This window comes from Fulmarus glacialis, unplaced genomic scaffold (assembly GCF_000690835.1).
Source record: "Fulmarus glacialis isolate BGI_N327 unplaced genomic scaffold, ASM69083v1 scaffold33391, whole genome shotgun sequence".
Taxonomy (NCBI): domain Eukaryota; kingdom Metazoa; phylum Chordata; class Aves; order Procellariiformes; family Procellariidae; genus Fulmarus; species Fulmarus glacialis.
The window spans coordinates 2,128-14,824 of NW_009193972.1; the positions used below are offsets into that span (position 1 = coordinate 2,128).

Consider the following 12,697-nt stretch of genomic DNA (forward strand, 5'->3'; position numbering starts at 1 on the left):
AGTCAAATTGGTTAATGGCCATAGAAACCACATTTTTCTCTTTTTTCAAAGCTTTGAGACAAATGGTTGGTCACAGGCCACTGACTTTCTTCATGGTTCCTAATAGCAGTCAGGAGGTACATTCCCAGTACGAGCTCACCATGTTGTAGCTTACTTCTCCCATAAAAGAGGGACACTACCTCATGTTTACTAGGAAAATGCTTAACAGACAATTACCGTGGAGCAGCTGATGGGTAACAACTTGCTATCCTGCAGGCTGTTGAGCAACTTTATCTTCAGCATTTTTGGTTGATTTCTTTTCCATTTACAAATACACTCTTAATATTGAATTACAAGGTAGTACATTTATGTTAATAAGAACTTTGTATTTCGACAGAGCGCAGCAGGCGATTTAATGATTAGAAACATCCAGCTGAAACATAGTGGAAAATATGTTTGTATGGTGAAGACAGAAGTGGATAGCGTAGCATCTGCAGCGGACCTTATCGTACGAGGTAAATGTCAGCTCCAGTTACCATGAATCATATTTTCTAACTTTCGTGTATTGTAGATTACAGAAACAACTGATATTGTAGATTATAAAACCCAGTTCATCTATGACTTGAATTCTGTGATTTTGCCTTGCAGTTAGGGAGAATTTTAGCTCAATTTTTGGATTAAGCTTAATTTTTCCCGAGAAATTAAGAGCTGAAGTATATAATAAATCTTGACTTCACATCTTTTCTCACTGACAGTCCTTCAAGTCACTGATGAGAGGGAATGAGAGTTTCAACCCCCTTTGCTGGTGCAGATGAGACAAAAAAACGAGCATTTTTGCCAGGATGCTCAGAATCAGGATTTTCCAGAAGGCAGCAGAAAGCTTGCCTGACTGAATTGCTGCTCGGGGTGCTGAACAGATGTTGGGCTGAAAAATTGCTACAGTGCATGTACAGTAAAACAGCTGTAGGTAACAAATTTGCAGACTACAGAGATGTATTATTAGTAGATTAAAAGAGGACATTGAAGACTAAAGTGAAAGACATTGGAAAGATAGAGGGATCCTGAAATTGGGGAAAAAAAAAACAAAACAAACCCTATCATCTGTTCTGCGGTTCAGAGTATTTCAGAAATAGATTAACAGACTTAAGTTTAGTGAACGTAAAACAATAATTACAAGTGTTCTTATTCCAAGCTGAATTGTTTTCTTCCTCCCACAGTGCTGATAAAATGGGAATCCATACTGCTATGTTAGTGATTGCCAAGGTACTGGCTTTACAAAACTCTGCCTATGTTTTCAATCTGCTTCTAGGCTCACCTGGGCCCCCCGAACACGTGAAAGTGGATGAAATAACTGATACCACGGCTCAGATCTCCTGGCAAGAGGGCACAGATAATCACAGCCCGGTAACCACATACACCATACAAGCAAGGACACCTTTTTCAGTTGGCTGGCAGCGAGTTACAACAGGTAAAACACAATTCTTGTTACAGGCTCTGTTGAAATGTTTTCGACCAGGGACACCATGTTCTTAGTTTCCTTTTTTCTTTTTTTTTTTTTGTTTTTAATAGTTCCAGATGTGATCGATGGAAAAACATTCACAACCACAGTAGTGGATTTAAATCCTTGGGTTGAATATGAATTTCGCGTAGTTGCCAGTAACAAAATAGGAGGTGGAGAACCTAGTTTACCCTCAGAAAAAGTAAGAACTGAAGAGGCAGGTTAGTGGGTTCTTCTATTTGTTTTTAATTCAAGAGTCCTGAATATTAACAAAAAAAAAGGAGCATTCATGTCCTTGGCTCTTTGCAAACAAGCTTGGAATTGCCATTAAATATAAAAGCCTGTAACTAGTTTGTTCATGATTTTTCCATTTAGCTGAGGGACAGTTTGTGTTGCATTACTGAACATCACAGAAGTAAAACATCTAAATACATTTAGACTCTATTTAGTATGCCAAAATCTGTTAGTTCAGGCAGTGCTGCAGAGTCTGAAGGTATTAATGGATGGAAAGAGGTTAATTTTGACAGGTTTTTTTTTTTTCATTCCTAGTGTTTGATCAGTGTACACCGTCCACGTAACAAACGTGGCTCAGAAGAGCACATCAATTAAAACCCCAGGAGTTTACTTGGAATAAGGCCCTTGCCCAATATATCTGCATAAGTTAGCCCTATTAAAAAAGCAAAGCATGCCTCCAATTTTTAGAGCGTTCATAAACAGTAGCATACAGGGTTCAGTCTGCGAGCTAGTGAGGTTGTTCAAGTGCTCAGAAAAAACATCAGCCTGCCCCAGCGATGGAAAGGAGCACAGTGAATGCAGGACGGGGCTGGGGCTCTCCAGGACTGCCCACCCTGCCTCAAAAGCATTTGCCTTGATTTGCAAAAGAAATAGGAATACAAGCGGGTTAGCTTCAGCGCGCAAGGTTAACGTTGTATGATGTCGTCTCTTGTATCTGCACTGTGTAGACAGCTATACGTTTCCTTTTCACAGTTCCCGAAATTCCCCCATCTGAAGTCAGTGGGGGAGGAGGCAGCAGGTCTGAACTGGTCATAACATGGGATGTAAGTTTTCTGGCAAGCAATTTTCTTCAGAGAATGATTGTTTTCATTCAAACTCTTCTAAAAGATGAATTTCCCTGGCTGCAGCAGCTTCTCATCTAGGATGTATATGTGCTCGGTAACATTCTGTAATATGAGCTCTCCACGTTTGCCTTCCCTCTTTTGCTTTCAGGTGTTACTGCGCTAGATGGCAATCAGTAGGAAATCTAGTTCGTTTCTCTGAGATTGTTTCTGTTCTCAAACAAATGTTATGCTAAAAAGGGGGCAGGAGGGCAGGGGAAGAGAAAGGGGTTATTGCTCAAAGGTTGAGCGAAAAAATTGCGCTTTTCAGTGCAAATTTGCAGTTCTTGCTTTCTTACCATTAACTCTGGATGCATGTGCTAGCCAGTACAAACAATCAAATACTACTTTATGTTATGTAGCCCGTTTTTAATCAGTTAAAAAATGTTAACATACTAACATTGACTACTCTGTGTGGTTACCTAATCGTAATCACATCAGAGGAAGGTTAAGCCACTGAACAAAAGTAGTATTGGATTCTATAATAGTTTATTTTGTATGAACTATGATTGTGAAATTGAAAAAAAATTGTATTTACTGAAGAGTGTCTTTAACCAGTATACTTAGTGGAAAGCAAGAAATATACCTAAAAGTTGCTCTCTTCCTGAAGTGCAAACCTTAAAATAGGTTCCAAGGAACATGTTTTCTCTGCTGTACCAGAGTTAATTTGCTGATGGAGTGATCCCAAATGCAGTACTAGAACCTGGTTACACCCATGTACGTTAGTCTGTCGGTACTTCTGCTTGCAAAATGTGTGCAGTGCCGTATGTAGCATCACAGCCTTCAGTCATCTGTTGCTTTTCTCACAGCCCATCCCTGAAGAATTGCAAAACGGGGAAGGATTTGGCTATGTTGTTGCTTTCCGCCCCTTTGGCACCACAACATGGATACAGACTGTAGTCACCTCTCCTGACACCCCAAGATACGTCTTTAGAAATGAAAGCATCTTGCCCTTTTCACCATATGAAGTCAAAGTTGGTGTCTATAACAATAAAGGAGAAGGGCCATTTAGTTCAGTAACCACAGTTTTTTCAGCTGAAGAAGGTATGTGACTGAGTTATCTCCAGATTGATTGAGTTACCTCCAGATATTTAACATGAGATGTTTCATCAGAGAATATAGCAACAGTTAATAGAAATGAGATCACTTTGAATATGGGCATGTTTAGTTCCGCAGTCACCAACGCTGCTGATCATCTCTCATTTATTGATTTCCGCATACAGAGCCTGGCATAGCACCCTCCGGGGTATCTGCGACGAGTCTGTCGTCCTCGGTCATCGAGGTCTCCTGGACAGCCATTCCCTGGAAGATGAGCAGTGGAAGGTTACTGGGCTACGAGGTAAGCTCATTTAAAATACACTCCCAAAGGGCCATGAGCCAAAGGGGTCATGCAGGCTGCAGGACAGCAGCACAAACTTACAAAAGATTACCACGTATCTTGCTTTCTTCCTGCCCCACCTACACCCCGAAGAAGGACATTTTCTTCTAAGTATCTTGGGAAACAAAGAACACGAAATTATATTTAGCTTCCTGTGCTGACAGTCATGTGTTTAACAGTCTAACAGTATTTTCAAACTGACGTTTTTTCAGAATTACATTTACTTCCAAAGAAACTACTTTGTAAGGCACAGTTTTCTGAGCTTAACTTGTTTAGTTTTTAGATGTAGTAATGGTTTTCCTCTTGTCATTTTTTAATTCAAGGAAGATGTACTATTTCAGTTTCCTTTTTCCTACAATCACACTAAAAAGAGCTGCAAGCATGAAAAGCAGATGGATAAGAATTTTTTTTTACACAGTAAACATATTTTTGAAATTTTAATGTATTTCTACCTTTTTCAGCTGAGGAAAAAAAAAAATGCACTTAAAGGAGTCAAATGCAATGCTGTGGGTGAACAGTCCATTCCATGCAAGATTTTAAATGGTTTTGTTTTGTATCTACTAGGTTAGGTACTGGAATAATGGTGGAAAAGAAGAATCTTCAAACAGAGTAAAAGCTGCAGGGAATGAGACATCGATAAGAATAACAGGTTTGAAGAGCAACTTAGCATACTACACAGCTGTCCGTGCCTATAACAGTGCTGGAGCAGGTCCCTTTAGTGCCACGGTAAATGCTACCACAAAAAAGACACGTAAGTATCTTGAATTTAAAGTGGGGAGAGACATAGTGGCGTGTTAGCACTTGCAGGGAAATGAAAGATAGGCGCGTTACGGGGAATCACAATATGCGTAAGTGACCTAAGTTTTCATACAGATGAGGGGAGTTACACAATTAAATCTTCCATTTTCTACCCTCTGCGACTTTAGCAGGATGAGTAAGTAAAACTCAGCTATGCCAGTGGAGCTGAAGTGAGATATGTAATTTCTGCATAGAATCTGTATTATTCTTCCTAGTGACTGGAAGAATTTTAAAAGAAAAATCTCTGTTATTTGGAAGGAAAAAAACAGAGACTTGTTGAATTTTTCAGGGTTTTATAACATATTTATAAGTTCTCTAGGGCATGGCTTTTGAAATTCAATGATCCTCACACAATTCGTGCAAAACAATCCTTCATGTCCATTGTTTCCCCTTGAACAAATTGCACAAGAGGCCACTTTACTATTAAAAAGGAGAAATTAAGCTGGAGAACAGATTGTGAAAGGCTGCACTAATTTTTCTACAAATGGAAATATTTTTAGTATGCAAGAGATTGTAATACAACTCAGAATCAGGGTCATCAATCTTGACGTATTTCTGTCAGACTCGCAAGCATGTACAATTAAATCTGTCTGAAAGGTCAAATTCCCTGGAATAGTCATTAACATCCTTCTACCAAAAGTAGTCGCATCATCAATATTATGAAATAAGCTAGTTTATCAGAAATTATTATATGCAAAAATGAGTGTCACTTTCACTGAGGACTAAACCAACTCAGATTAACTTATATTTGTGAGAGTTTTAATACATTATATGCATAGTTACTGTGAATTGGCTGATATGAATGAACTCGCTGCCTGTAGCCTGTACCTGACGTGATGAATAGTTCGCTCCAATTAATTATCTTTGTGGCTACTGGCTGCTCACTAGAGGTTGTGCCAGCCTGGTCAGCTTAGTGATTTTTTCAGTCCTTTTTTTTAGTGACCACCTGCCTTTGGGATGTGTGAATGAGAACTGGACAAGCACCTGATGCCACTGATTTGAACAAGATCTGGATCAGGCCCTTAGGCAAGATTGCTGCTATTTGGAATAATTAAAAAGAAAAATGAGTTGCATTATGTCCGTGTAGCTTGCTGGTGAATAAAGAGAGCAAAAACATTGCAGTACAGTACGATGTCAATCTGAAGGGTTTTGCTAACTACTAGTTGAATTGACTAAGACAAAATAATTCTCTGTACTGCTGCCGATTTTTCATTCAAATGTGTGATTTTTAATCGATGCCAATTTCTACCTTAACTTGAATATTTGTGATTGATGTGTTTTTCACTGAGAAGGATTTCTGTGCACGTTGCATTTACATTCACCCATGTGACCTACAAGATACTTCGTAGTAGCTATTAGCTGTATCGAGAAACACAAATACTTAAAAGTTCAGTTGGCAGTATATTTCAAGATTGAAAATTCAGTCTTCGTCTTTGACCATTAAAGTATCTTTGCTTTTATATTTGAAATATTCATGTTCATAGCCCAAAAATAACATGTGTAGTTTTGTTTCATAAAATATTGCTATATAAAATGGCAAGTAACTGGCAAAGACTTGCCCAAGTTTATAAGGTAAGATGTTACAATTATTTCATATTTAGAAAGTCTTAAAATACAACCAAATGTTCTGTCCATCGGTTGTAATTCAAAGAAGTACTAGTGTATCTGATCAACTTCAAACATCTGAGGAGTCTCAGAGAAATTGGTGTAGCTGTTTGCACACTTAGCACTGGACACGTGCTTGTGTGATGTGGTGGTTCAGGAACTGACCTATTACAAATCAAGTTCTGCAGTTCTGAACACTGAAGATTACTGGAGATTTTGGTATCTGAATCACTTCCGTAAGTCAAGTGGTAGATAGAGGCTTACAGTTTTTATATATAATTACTCTTCATTTTTTCAGATGTCTCATTTAATATTTTGTTGTGGATTTAAAAGAATGACTCATTTCTTTTGAAATTCAGCTGTAATATCTCAGTGTGAAAACTATTCCCATATGCTGTAATATTTAATTCTCAGGAGTAAAACGATCTCCTCTTACATTTACAAAAAGTGGCTAATAGTGCATCAGGTTAAATCCTATTTAGTATATAGAACAAGGCAAATACTGCAGAAGAAATACCTGGGAGTGGTGGTTTGACTTTAGAATAATTCTTTGAAGTCTTGCTCTTACATTTTTGTGTCTACTTTGTGTTAAGAAGCATAATCAGGTGGGTTTTGATCTGACTGCTCACGGAAAGAAGGTAGGGAGCTACCTGTGTGAAAGAGTTTAAAAATAAAAGAGGGGAAAAAAAGGAGGGAAAACAACTCCGTAAGCATAGGAGCGCTTAACACCACTGTCAGTGTTTAATATTGGAACCTTCAGCATCACAGCATAGCGCGGTCCACCTAAGCAGCAGTTGCCTCCACTAGGTGACAGCAACAGTAAATTGTTTTCCTTAACACATTTAGAAAAGATTTTAATCATTGATTGTGTCAGTGCATGACCCATTTTCTGGGAAACCAACTTGAGGCATCTTAAGAGGTTTGTACTTACCTTCGCCTTCCCTGAAAGCTTGGCAATTTCAAGATACAGTAAAGCGTACAGCCAAAAGCAGACTACTCCTTTTGAAAATAAGCGTCTCAGATTGTTAATGAACAAAAAAAACCCAATAGATTTCCTTGGCCGAAGCCCACTGTTGCTCCAACTGCAGATACTGAAGTGGCACAGACTGCACTTCAAAATCACGCCTCGAGTTAAAAGAAGAACAAAAAAATCTGTCAAATATTTTTAAATTACAAACACATTAAAGTAAATCAGCATAGTGTGCAGATTTGAATATTCACTAAGACTAAATTTGTCTAACAAATAATCTATTGCGAAGTACTTGCTTATTCTTGGCAACGTACTAGAACTAGAAATTGTCTGTTACCGTTATCAGTTTCATTAGGGTTTGTTCTAATTGATCACCCACGTCCTAAGACATACGTTTTTGTTTGGCTGTATTTCACGAAGGACCATCAACAGATAATGCAACTTCAGAAACAACATTTATGGGCCATACTATTTTTCCTTCCTTCTGTTTTTCCAATTTAGTCTCTGAACCATAAAATGTACAAATGACGAGGCTGCATTGGAGTTGCTTTTGCATCCGACATGCAATGACAGTCAATTACCTGAACAATTATTTCCTACCGTAGAATAAATCACTAATGCCAATTAAATTAAAGTTATGCTTTTATTATGTATTTGAAGCACCCAGTCAACCGCCAGGAAACGTTACGTGGAATGTCACCGACTCCAGAGTAATCCTCAGCTGGGAGGAAGTAAGAGCTATGGAGAACGAGTCCGAGGTGACTGGATATAAGGTAAGTGAAAACAGACCAGAAAAATATCTGAAAGCAATCCACAGTTTGCTTTTTCTTGTCTATTTGCAAGGCAGTAAGTTCCGAGGATGCACAGTACCACATCTAAACTATTTCAGTAGCGTCTCCTTTTTATAGATTTAAATCACGTTCTAACAATGTCTCATAAACTGTGGTCCTTTTACCATTAATGGTACACTAAATGCCTCCTCCTCGTGCAAACAAAGCCAGGAGCTGCAGGCATTGCTGCCAGCTCTTGGGATCCCACTTATTCCAATGTATAACACTTGGATGTTATAACATGTATAACACTTAACTATAAATATATAACACTTATCCAAATGCATAACATATAATCCAAGATTTAGCTGATGGGTATAGTTTCCATTGCTGGCCAGATATATTTATTAGTACCACATATATCAAACTGATACTTTTAAACCTTTTTCTTCTTACCTACTGTGGGACATGCCCATTGTCTTGATAGAAATTACATTGCTACATCTACTCTAAATCTGATCAGCGCACAAATGTACAGGCATTTAAATATGTCATATATCTTAAGTATGTTTAAGAGAATAGCTGAGGATGTTCTTGATGAGCTGGATCCCACATCCTGCATAAAAGATTTATGCTGACGATCTGACTATGCAGTGTTCTGAGTTGTATTGGCAAGAAATACCTGTTTACAGCTTAGCTAAGCCACCTAGTTCCATAGAAAGTAGCTGACCCAAAAACATAGCATGTAGAGTTTCAAACCACATACTCTCTCTCCCACAACGATCTCAGGTTCCCCTATGGATAACGAACATCGCTAAGTACACAAAGATAAGCTGAATTTTGATAATGCTGGTTAATTTTACGGAAGTAAAGCACTTAGGGGGTTGTTTTTATCCCAAAAGGCAAGGGCAATGCAGTTAACTAGAATTGGTTTGCCAGGAAGAGAAGAGCCAACAAATGACATTGAAAACACCAGAGCAGCGGTCGCTGTGGAAGTGAGCCATGCAGCTGTGTGCCTCCGAGAGCAATTTATAGCAAGGCATGGGCATTAGGGAGCATGTCTCGAGGGTGGCAGCATCTCTGTAATCCCAGTGGCCTTGCGTTTTTTTCCATTTCATCATTATTGCCGTTATTTTGGGAGAGTTGCAATTGCTGGTTTTTGCACTGGGAAACTCCCAAGCTTACCTGCTTGTCAAATTTATGAAGCTCTGCCAGGTAAATGCACTGGATCCACATTTTTTAAATGCTGCCAGGACATACCTCTCTATGCCTAGCCTTGCCACTGGCACTAGGGACTCTTTGGGCTCATCGAGCCTTCAGGACAGAAGAGAGCCGATGTTGCTCTTAAATCCCTCTCTCTTGCCTGACCATATTGAGCAGCGGGCTGTGACATTCAGGTGTAGCTCCCATTCTCTAAAACATAGGACGCCGAACGCAGTTAAGTTTCACGACAGAACAATCACTAAGCACTTGCAGAACATCTTCCAACGTAGTCTGTAATTTTGATTAGTTCTCTCCTTCCCAAACTACATATTGGCACAAGAAGCTGATCTAGATAATGACAGATTCCAAATGGTGGGATAATTTATAGAACAATATATTATTAAGACACTCAACAGAATATATTATTCATTTGTTATCATTATACATGGTGCCATTTTAGATTAAAGCTGGAATAAAAGAGCTTGATTGATGTTACCTTCTTTCTTTAAATATAGTTCTGCCCTAGAATATTAACCAAAAATCAGATCTTTTCGCTCATCCCATCCGTTTAAAGACTGAAACCTCGTTTCTAAGAAACACACGTAAAAATTGCAGGGCAGGTCCTGGTGGAAGAAGTGACGCACCACAGCTCTTTGCTGGTCTTGCAGGTTTTGTACCGGACCAGCAGTCAGACCGACATGAACGTGCTGAACACGGACAAGACAACAGCTGAACTTTTGCTCCAGTTTAATGACGATTACATTATAGAAGTAAAAGCAACAACCGATGGCGGAGATGGCCCTAGCAGTGATCAGATCCTGATTCCCAGACTAGCTAGTAGGTTGAAGCTGAATCACTATTACTTTGTCACGTGCTTATATAGGGTCCCCAGCCAATACCAGAACCTCCTTTATACCAGGCACGGTATAGAGACCTGTCTCTGCCTTGGTGTAGTGAATCATTACTAAAAATGCAGTTGACACCCAGCAGTTGTCACAGCTTGTCTTTGCAGGAATTGAGTCCTTATTGGTGGGGAGAAAAAAAGAGTTAATACTTGTATGTTGTATGGTAATAAGGTAATAAAAAGAAAAGCAATTAACAGTCTTCGTGCCCTTACGCATGACAAACTTCGTTCTATTGAACTGGTAAATTACCATGTAAATTGATATTAATAATGTTAGGGTTTTTTACTTTTTCTCCTTTTTTTTATTATCACCTTGAAAGTAAAGACCATTTGTACAGTTTCAGCATTTTGCAAGGTATTTCTAATGTTTTAAAATATTTACTGTATTTTTGTAACTTTTTATTGCTTGTCAGAAATAAAAGTTCACAATAATTTTTGCTTAGCATCTAGGAAGAGTATAATTTGGCACAGCAGATGCTCATGCTTTCATTTAATCCTGACCTTTTTCATTTGTCACAGGTATGGATGCAAGAGGTTCTGGTCCATCAGTCTTGAACATCTTCAGTGTATCCAGCTTCTTACCAACAATATTTTCCTTGACTCTTAATTCAGTGTTGTGATGATACATTTTCATTTGCTGAGGAAAAAAAAAAAGAATCTGTTACTACAGAAAAGTGCTTTTTTAAAAAAAACTGCAGTGGTTAATGCATGTTTTTCTTCTATTCTGATGTGTTTTTAAATTCTTTATATTTCACTGTAGGCTGAAGTAAAAATATCATGTAAAGTTTAGCAAATCCTTTAGAAAGGAATCTAAAATGCCTTAATACTTGAACCAAAGGAGTTTACATATTACATACTTCAGATACAATGTAAGAGAGAGGGAGAGCAATGGCACTAAGATCAGAGTTACGAGGAAGAGTTTAGCTCAGTGAGAAACTCCATTTTTGCAGTGGCACTGAATTGTTTTGGGTATGTTCTGCATTGTTGCGATAACATCATTCTACATACGAAAGATGAAATCAGAGACATGGCGTTTCAATCGGATGGTAACATGTCAACCAAGCAGCCGTTCTTAAGACAGTGCCATAATCCAGTAGGTTTGGATCTGTCTTCTTCCTGCCCTTTACCTAAGCTATTCTAAATCTAGCAAGATATCAAAGCTGGAAAGCAGAGAAAAGTCACAGTATAGACGTTAGTTTTGCCCAGTCCACGTTGGGGTGTCCAAGAGGCAGGACTTCCACTACTACTCTTAAGAAATGATTTCACAGCCATGTTTCAAAGAAGGCTCTCTGTTTTATCGCAGCGTACGTTTAAGTACCTTTTCCATCACCTAACCTTCCTCTCCATCAGTAGATTTTGAAGTTAATTTCCTTATATCCCCACCTTGTATTTCTTAACCAGGTTCTTTACAGTGGGAGCCAAATTCTCCCACCTTCAGGATCATTTTTATTGCCCTCCTCTGAACTCCTGTCAGTGTGTTTCACTAACAAAAGTGCCCGGTTGTAAGCATTATTGAAATGCAGTTGCACCTTGGCCTTACGAAAAGGGACTACTACCACCTCCCTACCTTGTGATGTGGTGCTTCCAAATATGCAGCCCCAAATTATCTTGCTTTTTTTGTCTACTGCACTGTAAACGCATCCTTAACTCAGTGTTACATTCATAACTCTCCTTCCTGCTGCTCTTCAACCAATTCAAAACTATTTCACCTGGTCTGGCACTCTAATGCACCCCATTACTGTCATACGATTCTGGTAAATTTATGGCAATATTATAGGTTATAATAAAAAAATTACACAAAGACACTTCAAGCTTGCTATTATAGAGAAATCTATGCTTTCTTTCATAGCAATATATTAAAGATACGTTAAACCTGGTACATTTGACTTCTATAGTTGTGACTTTAGTCAAATCAGCCTTTTAGACACCTTTTAGAGGGCTGCCTACATACATGGTAGAGCAAGTGTTCATGTGACATAAAGCATATCCTTTTAAAGACTTCTTTTTTTAATCTCACAGTATTATTACAACAACAGAACTATAAAGGGAGAGAACCAGGATTAATGAAATTTCGGTAGCACTGTAGGAAAAAAAAACCACACCTCGATATGCATTCAGATAGCAAATTACCTTATCAGTATCACATCCAGATGAAAATATGTGCTAACTGTTGAAGTAAGCAAGATCTGTATATACTGTACATATATAGTTATAAATGGCTAGTTGCTTTTCAATGTGGCTAACCAGTGATGTTTTCAGACACTTGCAAATGGGGGGGCGGGTGGGAGATGGAAAAACAGGTGTTCCTAGTAAGTATATAGTTACGTTTCATGCAAAGGGTGACTCTTTCTATTCTTGTTTCACAGAATTCTAGTCCATGTTCCTGTATTGCCATTTTCATGCGATTACATTGTATTATTTAATTTCTAGTTATATATCTCCATGAGATATGTACAGAGTACCTTGTTTCATATTGA

At 38.4% G+C, this 12,697-nt stretch overlaps 1 protein-coding gene across 1 annotated transcript; it reads left to right on the forward strand.

Moving 5' to 3' along the window:
- Positions 1 to 358: 358 nt before the first annotated feature.
- On the forward strand, positions 359 to 10,840 carry LOC104083948 (contactin-3-like; the record flags this gene model as incomplete). The annotated part of the gene is made up of 10 exons (XM_009587622.1): positions 359 to 494; positions 1,289 to 1,447; positions 1,549 to 1,698; positions 2,465 to 2,535; positions 3,402 to 3,636; positions 3,816 to 3,931; positions 4,535 to 4,721; positions 8,004 to 8,116; positions 9,985 to 10,153; positions 10,740 to 10,840. Coding segments are annotated over 10 exons (1,437 nt in total), but the record flags the coding sequence as incomplete, so codon positions are not given.
- Positions 10,841 to 12,697: the final 1,857 nt, after the last annotated feature.